The sequence below is a fragment of the Gopherus evgoodei genome, chromosome 1 (genome assembly GCF_007399415.2).
Source record: "Gopherus evgoodei ecotype Sinaloan lineage chromosome 1, rGopEvg1_v1.p, whole genome shotgun sequence".
Classification (NCBI taxonomy): Eukaryota; Metazoa; Chordata; order Testudines; family Testudinidae; genus Gopherus; species Gopherus evgoodei.
The window spans coordinates 175,066,096-175,084,805 of NC_044322.1; the positions used below are offsets into that span (position 1 = coordinate 175,066,096).

The 18,710-nt window shown below is 41.6% G+C and overlaps 1 protein-coding gene across 2 annotated transcripts in view; it reads right to left on the reverse strand.

Moving 5' to 3' along the window:
• Positions 1-18,710, reverse strand: part of NCAM2 (neural cell adhesion molecule 2) — a 582,026-nt gene that overhangs the window by 128,414 nt on the left and 434,902 nt on the right. For both annotated transcript variants that reach the window (XM_030579736.1, XM_030579747.1), the window contains exons 10-11: positions 15,965-16,152; positions 11,760-11,856 (exon numbers count right to left, since the gene is read on the reverse strand). In XM_030579736.1, the coding sequence (XP_030435596.1) occupies positions 11,760-11,856; positions 15,965-16,152 (285 nt within the window). The remainder of the gene's footprint in view (positions 1-11,759; positions 11,857-15,964; positions 16,153-18,710) is intronic.

Consider the following 18,710-nt stretch of genomic DNA (forward strand, 5'->3'; position numbering starts at 1 on the left):
TCCACTCCTCTTTCTCACCTACTTCTCATCCATATGTTAAGTTGCAAACGTTCAACATAGTTTTTTTAATCAATTTAGTTAAACTGCAGCATGTTGTGTGTGTAGACAGGACCTGAGATTGAAACTGTTTGAGGCAAGGACTGACATTTACTATATCTTATAGTACTTAGTACACTGGAGCCCTGACTTGGCTAAAGCCTGTAGATACTACTGCAATATAAATGTTAAATAAATAATAATTAATAATAGCACTGTAACTAGAGCTACTGGCAGAACGTGGGTATCTAATATAATGTGAATTTCACATTTTATCATTTATTTTGCCATTTACAAAGGCCAAATACATTATATAATTAATAATGTAACTGAATACAATATTTTTCAAAACTAATAATAATTCTTTTTTCATATATTATTCCTCACTAAATGTGGCTTGATTTATCTTGATTTGAACAGAACTTTGCTACATATTTTTCAATAAGTGCTGGTCAATGACTGTACAGAAGTGAATGAAACAAATTACTGCCACAGTGGAAAGGTGCTAATCTTAAAAATTGACATCAGTCTTATCTGCAATATAGATGAATAAACAAGTAGAAATAAATCAATGGTGGTGTAATGGGGTGGACACCCGCTTCTGCCCTGAAAGGCTCAAAAACAGCCCTGGGAGGGAGTTGTGGCTGGAGAAAGCAGCTTTTAGGCTGGGCTGATTGGGGAAAGGGGCTGGAGCTGGGGCCACTCCCCAAACAGACTCAGCTGGCCCTATAAAGTCAGAGAAGCCAGGGATGGAGAAACAGTCTCCCTTTGCCTGCAGAGGGAGAAGGGCTTGGCTGCAGGGAGTTAGAGACAGGGTATCTGAGTGGAGCAGGGCTGGGGAGAGGCTGAGGAGCTGGGAAGCTCCAGCCTGGAAAGCCCCAGGCTGTGGCCTAGCATTGGGTGAACTAGGTAGTGGGGGTTGCAGAGGGCAGCCTGGGGTAGGCCAAGGCAGCAGGTCCAAACCCAACCTTGCCAGTGATGAGTAGGCTGATACTGCAGCCTGCCCCAGGGCCTGGGGCTAGATGATGACTGGCAGTAGCCTTATACTGAGGTGAGGTGGGACTAGTGGGTGGGGGCTCCCCAGGGAGGGAAGACCCTAAGACTGAGGGGATTACTGCTAGGGAGCAGCACCCCAGGTAAAAGGGCACCGGGGTCCAGGGAGGGACAAGGGGGCCACAGGACAGGTGGATCACTGGCCTGCAGATGGCACTCCAGAGCTGGAATGAGCTAATTTCCAGAACTCACCAGCAGGAGGCGCTGCAGGGGTGAGTCCGCTCGTCTACAGGTGGGAGTATAGCATTTGTGCAATATTTGCTTTGCAAACATTTTTGCCCTTGACTTGAGTAAGTTTATGATACTGAACTTCCTATGTCTGTCAAGTAAGAATTCACTGCAATAGTACATACTTATAAACGTCAATCTTTCTTAACTAATATTTTGAAGCTGATATTAAGGATCATTCTGCAAAAAAATAATAAAGTTAATGATAAAACAAATGTTAATTGTTTATGATGGCATAAGAATGACTTGTAGCCAATGTAGTCAGCCTTTACGAGCTGATGAGCCATTGTAGCATCAAGTGAAATTGGAAAGAGAGCCATAAAATAATCACTCACCATGCAACATTCTGGGTTTGTGTTGTGATATTGTTTTCTGACTTTGAGTCAAAATCCTCAGCTGGTCTAAACTGGTGTATCTCCACTGGCTTCCAGTTTACACCAGCTGAAGCTTTGGACCTATGTGTGGTGATAATACAGTGTAATCACATATTGACACAACATTACAAGGAAAACATCACAAAGCAGTTCTATGACATGACATTGATTATGTTGAAACTCTTTCTGATTCTGCTAGCTGGAATTTTTCTCTTTCTCCCTCCTCAATGCTAGAAAGGAGACTGGAGGTACTTTATCTCTCCTCTCTTCCTCCTTACCTCCTGGATTCATGGAGTGAAAGAGATTCTAGAAACAAGTCTTTTTTCATATAACAGTAATTGGAAAGTGGTTCTGACAGCTTACATACTGCCATTCCAACTGCCCTGCTCTCCCTGTGAAAATACACCTGAGATCAGTGTTCTGCTTAGTATACCAGAAACACAGGCATAGTCAGTAGGACGGTTGAATCAAAAGCCGCATATGTGGCCCTAAGATAGACACTCTGAGGAAGAGTCATAGGTTGAGTATCACTGACTTAACATAGGACCTTGGTATGTTGCTTAATGCCGTGAAGAGTCTCATGGACTTCAATGAGACTCTTCAATGTAGAATGGGCTTTGCCTAGTACTGAATGTTCACAAGATTGGGGTCTAGTGTTGGATGAATAAAGAAGAATTTGACTCACATATCAAATAGGGGCAGAAGAAATACGTGGAGGAGTGTGCATAGTTTACTTATTATCTATGGTGTCTTCCTGGAAGACTTGAAGAGTTTGAAAGCTTGTCTTGCTCACCAAGAGAAGTTGATCCAATAAAAGATATTGCCTCATGCATTTTGTCTCTCTAAGGGATTGACATGGCTACAACAAACTTGCATATCTTCCTACAAGCATAATGCTTAACATTAGCTTTTTTGTTTTTTAAATAGAAACAGGTCAGTTTGCAGAGGAACTAGTTATTAAAATTATATCACTTAATGACCAATGCTACAGAGCAAAGCAAACATTCCCTTTAGGAAGATTTTTCAGGATTTGGTCCATATTGTGTATTCTGAAATTAAGTAGACAAATGTACTGCAGCAGCGGCAAAGGGAACTGCAATATGTTTTTAATACAAAATACTATACTCTGAAGTATACATGCAATTATTTTGGGGGGCTGCTATAATTTATGTACCATAGGTTTTCATCATTTTTCCTGACCATATGTTTGTGATATACGTAACGGAAGTAAGCCCTATGCGAGATATAAGCCCCTTCTTTATGCCTTCCTTTTGGAGTAATGTACAAAACATTTTAGGAAACACTATGTATGAGAGATGACTGCTTCTGCACAAACTGCAGGGAAATGATAAACTGATCTTTGGGAAATGGTATATATGCCATCATTTAAAAAATAATTCTGAGAGAATTTGTGTGGCAGAATATCTCTAACTACATAGGTTGGACAACTAGATGGGAAAATGTGATAAGAACGGCCGTACTGGGTCAGACCAAAGGTCCATCTAGCTCAGTATCTGTCTACCGACAGTGGCCAATGCCAGGTGCCCCAGGAGGAGTGAAGCTAACAGGCAATGATCAAGTGATCTCTCTCCTGCCATCCATCTCCATCCTCTGATGAACAGAGGCTAGGGACACCATTCTTTACCCTTCCTAGCTAATAGCCATTTATGGACTTAGCCACCATGAATTTATCCAGTTCCCTTTTAAACATTGTTATAGTCCCAGCCTTCACAACCTCCTCAGGTAAGGAGTTCCACAAGCTGACTGTGCGCTGTGTGAAGAGGAACTTCCTTTTATTTGTTTTAAACCGGCTACCTATTAATTTTATTTGGTGACCCCTAGTTCCTGTATTATGGGAATAAGTAAATAACTTTTCCTTATCCACTTTCTCCACATCACTCATGATTTTATATACCTCTATCATATCCCCCCTTAGTCTCCTCTTTTCCAAGCTGAAGAGTCCTAGCCTCTTTAATCTTTCCTCATATGGGACCCTCTCCAAACCCTTAATCATTTTTGTTGCCCTTTTCTGAACCTTTTCTAGTACTAGAATATCTTTTTTGAGGTGAGGAGACCACATCTGTACACAGTATTCGAGATGTGGGCGTACCATGGATTTATATAAGGGCAATAATATATTCTCAGTCTTATTCTCTATCCCCTTTTCAATGATTCCTAACATCCTGTTTGCTTTTTTGACCGCCTCTGCGCACTGCGTGGACATCTTCAAAGAACTATCCACGATGACGCCAAAATCTTTTTCCTGATTCGTTGTAGCTAAATTAGCCCCCATCATATTGTATGTATAGTTGGGGTTATTTTTTCCAGTGTGCATTACTTTACATTTATCCACATTAAATTTCATTTGCCATTTTGTTGCCCAATCACTTAGTTTTGTGAGATCTTTTTGAAGTTCTTCTCTGTCTGCTTTGGTCTTAACTATCTTGAGTAGTTTAGCATCATCTGCAAATTTTGCCACCTCACTGTTTACCCCTATCTCCAGATCATTTATGAATAAATTGAATAGAATTGGTCCTAGGACTGACTCTTGGGGAACACCACTAGTTACCCCTCTCCATTCTGAGAATTTACCATTAATTCCTACCCTTTGTTCCCTGTCTTTTAACCAGTTCTCAATCCATGAAAGGACCTTCCCTTTTATCCCATGACAGCTTAATTTACGTAAGAGTCTTTGGTGAGGGACCTTGTCAAAGGCTTTCTGGAAATCTAAGTACACTATGTCCACTGGATCCCCCTTGTCCACATGTTTGTTGACCCCTTCAAAGAATTCTAATAGATTAGTAAGACACGATTTCCCTTTACAGAAACCATGTTGACTATTGTTCAACAGTTTATGTTTTTCTGTGTGTTTGACAATTTTATTCTTAACTATTGTTTCGACTAATTTGCCCGGTACCGACATTAGACTTACGGTCTGTAATTGCCGGAATCACCTCTTTTTGAGGCCCTTTTTGAATATTGGCGTTACATTAGCTAAATTCCAGTCATTTGGGTACCGAAGCTGATTTAAAGGACAGGTTACAAACCTTAAATTAATAGTTTCGCAACTTCACATTTGAGTTCTTTCAGAACTCTTGAGTGAATGCCATCTGGTCCCAGTGACTTGTTAATGTTGAGTTTATCAATTAATTCCAAAACTTCCTCTAGTGACACTTCAATCTGTGACAGTTCCTCAGATTTGTCACCTACAAAAGCCGGCTCAGGTTTGGGAATCTCCCTAACATCCTCAGCCGTGAATACTGAAGCAAAAAATCCATTTCGTTTCTCTGCAATGACTTTATCGTCTTTAAGCGCTCCTTTTGTATCTCAATTGTCAAGGGGCCCCACTGGTCGTTTAGCAGGCTTCCTGCTTCTGATGTACTTAAAAAACATTTTGTTGTTACCTTTGGAGTTTTTCGCTAGCCATTCTTCAAACTCCTCTTTGGCTTTTCTTATGACACTCTTGCACTTAAGCTGGCAGTGTTTGTGCTCCTTTCTATTTGCCTCACTAGGATTTGACTTCCACTTTTTAAAGGAAGTCTTTTTATCTCTCATTGCTTCTTTTACATGTTTATTAAGCCACGGTGGCTCCTTTTTAGTTCTTTTACTGTGTTTCTTAATTTGGGGTATACATTGAAGTTGGGCCTCTATTATGGTGTCTTTAAAAAGGGCCCATGCAACTTGCAGGGATTTCACTTTAGTCACTGTACCTTTTAACTTTTGTTTAACTAACCCCTTCATTTTTGCATAGTTCCCTCTTTTGAAATTAAATGCCACAGTGTTGGGCTGTTGAGGTGTTCTTCCCCCCACAGGGACGTTGAATGCTATTGTATTATGGTCACTATTTCCAAGCGGTCCTGCTATAGTTACCTCTTGGACCAGCTCCTGCGCTCCACTCAGGATTAAATCTAGAATTGCCTCTCCCCTTGTGGGTTCCCGTACCAGCTGCTCCATGAAGCAGTCATTTAAAGTATCGAGAAATTTTATCTCTGCATTTCGTCCTGGAGAGAAATGTTCCCAGTCAATATGGGGATAATTGAAATCCCCCACTATTATTGAATTTAAGGCTCAGTTTGAGAATTCATATCTTCCACACTTAGCTTTGGAAATGAGAACTGAAGTGGCGAAAAGTCAGTAATTTTCTGTCAAGTCCATAACACAAACTTTAACTTTGATTTTTATGAAAAACTGCAGTATTTTACAGTAAAGCTCAAATGACTGCATTACATTACTGTAATCTGTGGGGATGTGGACTGTTACTGAAGGTACTACTATTACTGATTTGGGGAGGGTGCTGACCTGTAAACGGGGAGAAAGATTGGAAAGGAGAGAATCAATGTCTTGCCATTGAGGAGGAGGAAATAAGGGTGTTTAATAGCTGGGAGGGTGTAACTGGTTTGTTATTACAATAGAGGAAGTATTAGGAGCCAAGAGGAGAGTTGGACACTAGTGCGTGTTGGGGGGGGAAGGGCAAGAAGCAATATTCATCTTGTCATATTCACATTTCATTGGTATGCACATGACCTAACACTGGACAACCAGCATTTCTTTATGCCCTGTCCTGGAGTCACACCATCTTCACCTGGGAAGTGTTGTTTTTCTCTATTTCAGAGATTTGGTCCTGGAGTTGGATTTCTCTCTTCTACTATTTTCTCTCTCTAGAGATGTGAAGATTTTTGGAGAGCTAGTCACTGAAAGAGCTTAAGGAAATAGATTTACTGTGCAAGTATTTTCTAATTTTCAGAGGTACAGAACTTTCTTATTTATGAACTAAGCTTTTAACGTATAAAATGTACTAGTCTAAAGTCTGAAGTCTTGAAACCAAATAAGTGAGGACACTAGAAGATAATCAGATAAGTTGCTAAATGTGTGTTTTTGGCCTAGTTGTGGAAGCTTACTCAAACAAGTAGTCCCATTATATGTGACTACAACAGTAAATACTCACCAACATAAGTAAAGATTCCACAAGCAGATCTTTTGTTTTATACACAAATAAGGAAAAATATTTTAGTTTCTGGGAGTGGATTCTAAACTGTGGGATTTTCTGAGTTGTGGAGAGGCTGAGTGTGGAGGTAGGGCAAGGAATTCTGTTTAGGGGTAATGCTTGGAGCCTGGGGGTGTTTCTATGCAAAAGGCAGATGAGGAGGTTAAACAAATATTTATTTTGATTCAATGGCAGGGGGCAAAGGCAAACCAAAGAAGGATCAACATTTTTTTTCTTGAGTGTTTACTAGGCTCACTTAAAGTTGATAAAAGCAGCAAAGAATCCTGTGGCACCTTGTAGACTAACAGACGTTTTGGAGCATGAGCTTTCGTGGGTGAATACCCACTTCCTCAGATGCATGTAATGGAAATATCCAGGGGCAGGTATATATATGTGTGCTAGCAAACAAGCTAGAGATAACGAGGTCAGTTCAATCAGGGAGGATGAGGCCCTGTTCTAGCAGTTGAGGTGTGAAAACCAAGAGAGGAGAAACTGGTTCTGTAATTGGCAAGCCATTCACAGTCTTTGTTCAATCCTGAGCTGATGGTGTCAAATTTGCAGATGAACTGAAGCTCAGCAGTTTCTCTCTGAAGTCTGGTCCTGAAGTTTTTTTGCTGCAGGATGGCCACCTTAAGGTCTGCTATAGTGTGGCCAGGGAGGTTGAAGTGCTCTCCTACAGGTTTTTGTATATTGCCATTCCTAATGTCTGATTTGTGTCCATTTATCCTTTTCCGTAGAGACTGTCCAGTTTGGCCGATGTACATAGCAGAGGGGCATTGCTGGCATATGATGGCGTATATTACATTGGTGGATGTGCAGGTGAATGAACCAGTGATGGCGTGGCTGATCTGGTTAGGTCCTGTGATGGTGTCGCTGGTGTAGATATGTGGGCAGAGTTGGCATCGAGGTTTGTTGCATGGATTGGTTCCTGAGCTAGAGTTATTATGGTGTGATGTGCAGTTACTGGTGAGAATATGTTTCAGGTTGGCAGGTTGTCTGTGGGCAAGGATTGGCCTGCCACCCAAGGCCTGTGAAAGTGTGGGATCATTGTCCAGGATGGGTTGTAGATCCTTGATGATGCGTTGGAGGGGTTTTAGCTGGGGGCTGTATGTGATGGCCAGTGGAGTCCTGTTGGTTTCTCTCTTGGGTTTGTCTTGCAGTAGGAGGCTTCTGGGTAAACGTCTGGCTCTGTTGATCTGTTTCTTTATTTCCTCATGCGGGTATTGTAGTTTTGAGAATGCTTGGTGGAGATTTTGTAGGTGTTGGTCTCTGTCTGAGGGGTTAGAGCGGATGCGGTTGTACCTCAGTGCTTGGCTGTAGACAATGGATCGTGTGATGTGCCCGGGATGGAAGCTGGAGGCATGAAGGTAGGCATAGCGGTCGGTGGGTTTTCGATATAGGGTGGTGTTAATGTGACCATCACTTATTTGCACCGTGGCATCATCAAGGATCTACAACCCATCCTGGACAATGATCCCACACTTTCACAGGCCTTGGGTGGCAGGCCAATCCTTGCCCACAGACAACCTGCCAACCTGAAACATATTCTCACCAGTAACTGCACACCACACCATAATAACTCTAGCTCAGGAACCAATCCATACAACAAACCTCGATGCCAACTCTGCCCACATATCTACACCAGCGACACCATCACAGGACCTAACCAGATCAGCCACACCATCACTGGTTCATTCACCTGCACATCCACCAATGTAATATACGCCATCATATGCCAGCAATGCCCCTCTGCTATGTACATCAGCCAAACTGGACAGTCTCTACGGAAAAGGATAAATGGACACAAATCAGACATTAGGAATGGCAATATACAAAAACCTGTAGGAGAGCACTTCAACCTCCCTGGCCACACTATAGCAGACCTTAAGGTGGCCATCCTGCAGCAAAAAAACTTCAGGACCAGACTTCAAAGAGAAACTGCTGAGCTTCAGTTCATCTGCAAATTTGACACCATCAGCTCAGGATTGAACAAAGACTGTGAATGGCTTGCCAATTACAGAACCAGTTTCTCCTCTCTTGGTTTTCACACCTCAGCTGCAAGAACAGGGCCTCATCCTCCCTGATTGAACTGACCTCGTTATCTCTAGCTTGTTTGCTAGCACACATATATATACCTGCCCCTGGATATTTCCATTACATGCATCTGAGGAAGTGGGTATTCACCCACAAAAGCTCATGCTCCAAAACGTCTGTTAGTCTACAAGGTGCCACAGGATTCTTTGCTGCTTTTACAGATCCAGACTAACACGGCTACCCTCTGATACTTAAAGTTGATAGAAAATCTGCTTGGTTTCTGATAAATAATACTTTCAGCTACCATTGGCAGCACAACTGTTTTGATAATTGTTACCAAGGAGAGATGTACCACAACAAAAAAGATGTTTAAAATCATCATTTCTTTAGAGGTAATGGGATAAACTTTCAAAGCTGTGCATGGTTTCTACACAATAAATCCCCTCAATAAATACACAATTTGCTTCTGAAACTCTTGAAACACTGAAATAAAAGTGTAGTCTACTGTGCAATGTGTTATAAAAGGTTAAAAGTAAAGGAAACATCAGACAGTCTCCCTTAAGTTTGAAAATGCATATAGTAGCAATAATATCAAATATGTATTACCACTAGGATTGTAGAGAGTATATCTTATTCTTTAGCCTTACATTTTATTACAGTTGCAACAAAGCAGATTGTAGAAAAATATTGTATAATATTCCTTCCACTTCTAAAAGAGAAAACAAAACACCAAGACTTCCTTTATATAACCCTAGTTAGCTAAAGTAGAAAAGATCTATGGCCAGCTCCTCAGTGGTTGTAAATTGGAATGAGTTCAGTTGAACAATGCTGATTTATAGACCTCTACCCCGATATAACGTGACCTGATATAACACGAATTCAGATATAATGCAGTAAAGCAGTGCAGGGGTGGGACTATGCACTCTGTCGGATCAAAGCAAGTTCGATATAACTCGGTAAGATTTTTTTGGCTCCCAAGGACAGCATTATATCTAGGAAGTGGTGTAACACCTAAAGAACTGGCCCCTAATGTTTTTTGATCCTGTAAACTTGGTGAAGGTTCACTGCTCTATTTTGGCATTTGACATGTGACAAATGAAAAAATGCTCTGAAACCAACTCTGGTCTATTCTTTTAGTCATTCAACAACAAAATCCTTCCAAATAAATAATCAGTATTCTGCAAAACCAAGCATTACATTTCTCATTCTGCCAAAGGGTGAATATGAAATCTTATTTCTAAATTAATCTACAATCCTCTAGATTAGTAGTTCCCAAACTTGTTCTGCTGCTTGTGCAGTGAAAGCCCCTCGTGGGCTGGGCCAGTGTGTTTACCTGCCGCGTCCGCAGGTTCAGCCGATCGCTGTTCCAGGCCAATGGGAGCTGCTGGAAGCAGCGCGGGCCAAAAGACTCATTGGCTGCCACTTCCAGCAGCCCCCACTGGCCTGGAGCAGCAAACTGCGGCCACTGGGAGCCGCAATCAGCCTAACCTTCAGACACGGCAGATAAACAAACCGGCCCGGCCTGCCAGGGGCTTTCCCTGCATAAGTGGCGGAACAAGTTTGGAAACCAAAGCTCTAGATGAACTTCAACAGAACTTTTGAATGTGTTTCAATTAGGACCCGAAAGTCTGACAGCTTGAATGAATTTAATCCTAAATCCTTGGGCCAAATCCTGCTCTAAATTACATCTATTCAATCCATGGACTTAACCGGACATCTAAAATGAAGGTGAAGTTCTGCACTTTTAGTTGGCAAACCTGGAATATACATAGAATCATATAATATCAGGGTTGGAAGGGACCTCAGGAGGTCATCTAGTCCAACCCCCTGCTCAAAGCAGGACCAATTCCCAACTAAATCATCCCAGCCAGGGCTTTGTCAAGCCAGGCCTTAAAAACCTCTATGGAATGAGATTCCACCATTTCCCTAGGTAACCCATTCCAGTGCTTTATCACACTCATAATGAAATACTTTTTTCGTAATATCCAACCTAAACCTCCCCCACTGCAACTTGAGACCATTACTCCTTGCTCTATCATCGGGTACCACTGAGTACAGTCTAGATCCATCCTCTTTGGAACTCTCTTTCAGGTAGCTGAAAGCAGCTATCAAATCCCCCCTCATTCTTCTCTTCTGCACACTTAACAATCCCAGTTCCCTCAGAATCTCCTCATAAGTCATGTGCTCCAGCCCTCTAATCGTTTTTGTTGCCCTCCACTGGACTCGTTCCAATTTTTCCACATCCTTCTTGTAGTGTGGGGCCCAAAACTGGACACAGTACTCCAGATGAGCCTTCACCAATGTCGAATAGAGGGGAATGATCACATCCCTCGATCTGCTGGCAATGCCCCTACTTACACAGCCCAAAATGCCATTAGCCTTTTTGGCAAGAAGGGCACGCTGTCGACTCCTATCCAGCTTCTCGTTCACTGTAACCCCCAGGTCTTTTTCTGCAGAACTGCTTCCTAGCCACTCAGTCCCCAGTCTGTAGCAGTGCATGGGATTCTTCTGTCCTAAGTGCAGGACTCTGCACTTGTCTTTGTTGAACCTCATCAGGTTTCTTTCGGCCCAATCCTCTAATTTGTCTAGATCCTTCTGTATCCTATCCCTACCCTCCAGTTTTTCTACCACTCCTCCCAGTTTACCGTCATCTGCAAACATCTCTTTAAAAATAGGCTTTGCTGCAGTTTCTGATCCTGGTCCTCAGAAGGAAACACTGGATGCAGAAATGAAAGAGAGAGACCTGATTCTCCTTTTATTACACTGGCATAAAACAAATAATCCCATTAAATCAGTGTAAGTGAAAGAAGACTCAGGCCCATTGTTTTTAAAAAGTTAACAGCATTGGCTCAAATTTCAGTAAATGTTTAAAGTTCATGGTAAAAATTTTGGGGACATCTTATGCTGTGAGAAACAGTTTGTTTTCTGAGGGCTAAAAAGACAGTTCTAAAGGTTCCAGTAGAATTAACTGAACAGAAAAGTCCAATTGTACTTCACACTGGTGAAAATAGAAGGGTATGGTTATAGCAACTTGGACACAGTATACTCACCAGCTTGCCCAAGGGTATATTCCTGATGTCTTGTTCCTATTCTGTTAGTAGCTGTGCAGTTATATCGCCCAAAATCATTGTCAGATGTGGGAGCAATCTTTAAAATAAGCATAAAAAAATTTTAAATATTTTCTAAAGATTAATTACAAGAATATCACTGACCTGCTCAAAATAAATTCATTCTGCTTAAACAGTATTAAGATGTCCCCTTATTTTATCTTGCCAAATACACTGCACAAAATGGTGACATAAATGTGGTAGATCTGTGGCAAATTCTCCTTTTTTTCAAAGCTTGTATGGAAAAAAATTCATTAAACAGAAGGATGAGATGAAATATTTCAAATCCAGAGTTTCAACACTGAATGGAAAATGTCCTCTAGGGAAGTTAGAGGCAACATGACCCCTCCTTCTGTACATAATATGCAAAGGAGGCCACTTTGTCTCAGGAAAGAGGAAGGGACTAGGCTACAAGCCCTCTAGAAACATTTAACTTAACATTAGGGGTAGGTGGTGGCTGAAATAGATAGGTGAGCTAGTCTTCCAGGATATCTGGGTCCTCACAAATGGACACTGCAAGATTCAGGGTATGCGTAGCCTTATCTGTGATCACTGGAAAGTAGTGTGGCTGTGAAAAATTGGTAAGGGAAACGTGTTCAATCTATTTCCTCAAATGTTTTTGAGTAATACTACTTTAATTTAAAACAGCATTTCTCAAATGCGGCTACCGTGGCTTTCCTTGCGGCCACAGCCTCTTGGGCTGTGATGAAGGTGTGGGGGGAGGGCAAAGCAGCAGCCCTTCTCCCTCCCTGTTGCTCTTGGATGCACCACCTTGGTATTGGTTGCTATGGAGACACCTGGGGCACAATTAATAGATTCATAGACTCTAGAAGTGGAAGGGACCTTGAGAGGTCATCGAGTCCAGTCCCCTCCCTCATGGCAGGACCAAATACTGTCCTGTCCATCCCTGATAGACATTTATCTAACCTGCTCTTAAATATCTCCAGAGATGGAGATTCCACAACCTCCTTAGGCAATTTATTCCAGTGTTTAATCACCCTGACAGTTAGGAACTTTTTCCTAATGTCCAACCTAAATCTCCCTTGCTGCAGTTTAAGCCCATTGCTTCTTGTTCTATCCTTAGAGGCTAAGTGAACAAATTTTCTCCCTCCTCCTGGTGACACCTTTTCAGATATCTGAGAACTGCTATCATGTCCCCTCTCAGTCTTCTCTTTTCCAAACTAAACAAACCCAATTCTTTCAGCCTTCCTTCATAGATCATGTTCTCAAGACTTTTAATCATTCTTGTTGCTCTTCTCTGGACCCTCTCCAATTTCTCCATCTTTCTTGAAATGCGGTGCCCAGAACTGGACACAATACTCCAGTTGAGGCCTAAGCAGTGCAGAGTAGAGCAGAAGAATGACTTCTCGTGTCTTGCTCACAACATACCTGTTAATGCATCCCAGAATCATGTTTGCTTTTTTTGCAACAGCATCATACTGACTCATATTTAGCTTGTGGTCCACTATAACCCCATATCCCTTTCTGCCGTACCACTTCCTAGACAGTCTCTTCCCATTCTGTATGTGTGAAACTGATTGTTCCTTCCTAAGTGGAGCACTTTGCATTTGTCTTTATTAAATTTCATCCAGTTTACCTCAGACCATTTCTCCAATTTGTCCAGATCATTTTGAATTATGACCCTATCCTCCAAAGCAGTTGCTATCCCTCCCAGTTTGGTATCATCTGCAAACTTAATAAGCATACCTTCTATGTCAACATCTAAGTCATTGATGAAGATATTGAACAGAGCCGACCCCAAAACAGACCCCTGCAGAACCCCACTTGTTATATCTTTCCAGTAGGATTGGGAACCATTAATAACTACTCTTTGAGTACAGTTATCCAGCCAGTTATGCACCCACCTTATAGTAGCTCTATCTAAATTGTATTTGCCTAGTTTATTGATATAGTTTGTGAGACCGTATCAAATGCCTTACTAAAGTCTAGGTATACCACGTCCACTGCTTCTCCCTTATTCACAAGACTCATTATCCGATCAAAGAAAGTTATCAGATTGGTTTGACACGATTTGTTCTTTACAAATCCATGCTGGCTATTCCCTATCACCTTAGCACCTTCCAAGATTTCCTTAATTACTTGCTCCATTATCTTCCCTGGCACAGAAGTTTAACTGGTCTGTAGTTCCTGGGTTGTTTCCCTTTTTATAGATGGGCACTATATTTGCCCTTTTCTAGTCTTCTGGAATCTCTCTCATCTCCCATGATTTTCCAAAGATAATAGCTAGAGGCTCAGATACCTCCCCTATTAGCTCCTTGAGTATTCTAGGATGCATTTCATCAGGCCCTGGTGACTTGCAGGCATCTAACTTTTCTAAGTGATTTTTAACTTGTTCTTTTTTTATTTTATCTTCCAAACCTACCCCCTTCCCATTAGCATTCATTATGTTAGGCATTCCTTCAGACTTCTTGGTCAAGACCGAAACAAAGTAGTAATTAAGCATCTCTGCCATTTCCAAGTTTCCTGTTACTGTTTCTCCCTCCTCACTGAGCAATGGACCTACCCAGTCCTTGGTCTTCCTCTTCCAATGCGAGAGGACCAGGCAGCCAGTGAATTCTCCATCTTTCCAGGGGGGCTCAGGCTTTGGGTTCAGCCCTAGGGTAGTGAGGCAGCATCCTTTTTCCCAACAGACTCCTTGGCTAGCACTAAATCAGTTACAATGATTTGGACAAGTATTTATTTTCCCTGCAGCTAATTAAGTATTTAGGAAAAAGTGTGAGAGCGTTCACCAGCAAGAGTTGGTGGCTTCACTATGAGGCCACCAAATTTGTCCTGAGAACCCCGATCTAAAACACTAGATATTTAGAGCTTGTCCATATGGAGAGTTAGTGCATGACAAGCTGGGGTATACTAGCAGTCACATCATAAATTGCAGCGTGGACATAGCGAAGGTGCATTAAAGTTCCACTGAGCACTTTGACCTACTGTTGTTTGAAACATCAATGGGTCAAAGAGCACTATGGAACTTTTAGTGTGTGGCAGCAGTGTCCAAATGGCCAGGTAGCATGTGGTATGCTAGAGCCCTGTAGATGTACACCACTGCTTGCTACACATCACCTCTCCATATAGACATGCCCTTAGTGGCCATTCTTTTAACAGAAGTTGTGACATTACAATTTGTATGAATATTGAGGTTTGATCTCTATCACCTATGTATAATGTATGGGCCCAATCCTGACCTCCTCTTTTAAGCAAAACTCCCATTGGTGTTATGGGATATAACTTCTATTTCCATATTTACTAACTTCACTGTGGTCAAGTTCCCTGATCAACCAGAAATGGAAATGGACTTAGGGAAAGGCATCCCCTAAAATAGGCAGGAAACAGGACCCAGACTCCTATTGTCTGGTAGAGTGAGAATACAATCCACTCTTCTCACCTCCTGAACCCTCATATGAGGAGAGGGTGCTGGAGTCCAAGCAGTGGGCTAGGGACCAGCTGTTGAGAGGGGAGGGGCTGTCACCAACCCTGCCCTAGGTGAAAATGATAAAGGAAGGAAATATGACCTGCACTGTATGAGTTATTGCAAAATAGTTCGCAGATGAAGTAAGTTAATAAAGTTGTTGGAGCCTAATTAAATCCTATCCTTGGCATCTTGTTTTTCCTCATGTGTGCCAGACAACGTAGTTTGTTCCTGACTTATTTGGACTGTCTCTATGAGATAAAAAAGGACTTTAGTCTCTATACAACAGCCTTGTTATGGAGACTGCCAACAAGAAAGCCAATTAATTTTGTACTGCATATACATGTCTGGTTTGAGCTGGACTGAAATGTCCAAAATCTTTTCATGCAGGCACTAAATCATTGATAATATCAATCTACTGAATCAGTTTTACTATTTTTTAAATATTCATGTTTTATTTACTACTTTGCAAACAACTCAGATTATATAAATGTTCACTGAGAGTGGTGAACTGAAGGCAAGACAACTGGAACCAAGGACTTCTTTCTAGCTCATCACAAGGAACATGGAGATAAATCGCTCATAAGATTTTTTTTCTTCATTACATCACAGATCTGATCTGTAAGTGTTTTACACAATCCCAGTAAGAATTCCTGACCGATGAAGAAATTAAATGACTCCCAACTGATAAATGTAGTTTTCTAATTTACATTTAAAGCCTTACCTCTAATATCAGCTTTCTTCCTGCACTGTAAGTCTTCACATGGGTAGTATTTTTTGCAGGTAAAACTAATTTTCCTCTTCTCCAGTGAACTGAAGCTATAGGATTAGATAGTACTTCACAACTTATATTGATAGGATTGCCTTCCCAAGAATAATATAAGGTTTGATTTGACACAAATGTTGGAGCATCTGCAAAAAAAGAGTATTAAACAAATACGTTATCTCTCTCTGTTTCCATAAAATATGCAACACATTTTTATTCAAGTATATACTACTAAGGTTATCATGGAAATCTGAATTTACAAATGTGTCACTTCATAATATGGACTGCTACAACGTCAGTTCTCATCTGATTTCTCATGTAGTCATTTTGGATAGTTCTCTGAAACCATCTCATCAATGTGTATTGGCAGTCAAAAAAGCTAACAGAATTTTAGGAACCATTAGTAAAGGAATAGATAATAAAAGAGAAAATACCATAATGCCATTATACAAATCCATTGTACGCTGAGACCAAGAATTCTGTTGAGTACTGTGAGGAGTTGTCCACCTATACTAAAAGAAGGGCAGGAGACACTTAATATGGATTTAATCAGGCTTCAGCTTTACTGTTAGATGACTGGGACTACCTGGCAGATAAACGTGTACAGCGCAGGTAAACTCTATTTGTTTTATAATTAACGAGGAAGAAAGCTTTCACCAGCTCCCCCTTTTTTTTTCATCCAGGTCCCTCCAGCAAATCCATTGTCGGGACCTTACCATCCACCCTCCTGTCCCCTGTAGAAGAGGTAAGATGGGCGATAAGAAAGGAGGTTTGGCTCTATGCCGTTCCAACCATTGAAGCCCAAACACCGCAAGGTTCCGTTCATTTAACGAGCACCATCTTTTTAAGTCCTTTACCAGGCGATTTATCTGGTCACTGGATGCCTTCCCAATGGAGTACCTGCACTGGACATCCACCCCACACTTACCAAATAAGTGGTGACATATAGCCTACCACACCTTTTGTGCTCATAATAGGTCTTCCCTAACACCCACTGTGGGGAAGGTGAAAAAACCCCACTCCACCGAAGCCAATATGGTGGTGAGGGAAAAAATTCCTTCCCAGCCCCGTTAAAAAGGAGTGAATAACACAATGCCCACAGCAGGTTCAAACTCACCTGATAATTGCACCTTAAGGGGGGGAGGGAGAAGGGGTGCTGCCTTGCCTGCTGCATGGAGAATGGGGTTTCCAATGCCCGAGCTTGCACCTTTAAAGACCCCCACTCTTACATTCCAAGGGGGTGAGTCAGTGCTGCAAAGCTGACCAACACTACCTTTTCGCAGCAGTTTCTGATCTTGTTCTCCCTCCCTACTCCCATTCACAATAAAGCACTACTGTCTTCCTCCAGCAAGCCTGGACAACGCTCCCCCCACCCCGCTTTCAGTGCAGGGCAGTCATTCTGGTTGTCTCATCTATATATCTATATGAATCTATCTATATATGAACTGGAAAAGTTGAAGAGAATGGGGAAAAATAAAAGATCAGAGGGCTAGAGTAGCTTCCATATAAGGAAAAATTAAAAGGACTGGGACTAGTCATCTTAGAAAAGAGACAACTAAGAGGAGATGCCATAGATGTCTATAAAATCATGAATGGTGTGGCGAAAGTGAATAAGGAAGTCTTATTTACCCATTCTCACAAAGAATCAGGGATCACCCAATGAAATTAATAGTCAGGGGTCAAAATAAATATAAGGAAGCAGTTCTTCACACAGAGCATAATCAACCTGTGGAACTCGTTCCTAGGGAATGTTGTGAAGGCCAAAAGAATTAGATAAGTTCCTGGAGGATAGGTCCAATGGCTATTAGTGAAGATGCATCCCCATACTCTAGGTGTCCCTGAACCACTGACTGCCAGAAGCTGGGACTGGATGACAGGGGATATATAAATTACCTTGTTCTGTTCATTCACTCTGCAGTATCTGGTACTGGCCACTGTTGGAACACAGGCTATTAGGCTTGATGGACCTTTGGTCTCACCCAATATGACCATTCTTATGACCATGTTGGATTCTGGATCTTATTTTAGAAGGATTCTCATCTGGCAATTAGATGACGCCCTAGTTAATCTCTTTAAAAGTATTTGCTGCTCTAAATAACTCTATTCCATATTTGAATCCTTCTGAGCTCTAATTTGACAAACTGCATATTTAATTTAGAGAAAAAATACTGATATTGGCTGCAGCTTCATTATGGCCAGGAAATGATGAACAATTAATGGCCAGTAACAAGAAGCCCATGAAAGCTAAATCTCACAAATGCAATGGAGGGTCTGTCCCAGTCTGCAGACCTACAACCTGAAAGAAACTGAAGACACATCTGATATAATAAAGTGCACTAGGGATCAGCAGCCCAAATGTTTAGGTATATTATGAAAGCAGCCCAGTTGTTGTACTGAGAGCATAAGCCCTCATTGAACATGGCAAAACTTCCATCAATCCCTTATGGTCAGCTTTTTGGAATCCCTCTCTTACCTGTGGTCTAAAGTGGCGGACCCAGGGTAAGTTATGACACAAAGGAAAGTCCAAAGCAACACAAGAAAGCATTTGTAAAACCTGAGGTTAGAGACAGTGACATGTATTACCTACTACCCATTCTATCTTGAATCCTGATGATCAGTATCCCTGTATTTAGTTAGGATGATTTTAATCCTAGTCCCTTAAGAAAACCTTAAGGGAAGGGGCAGGACAAAAGAAGGCTGCACT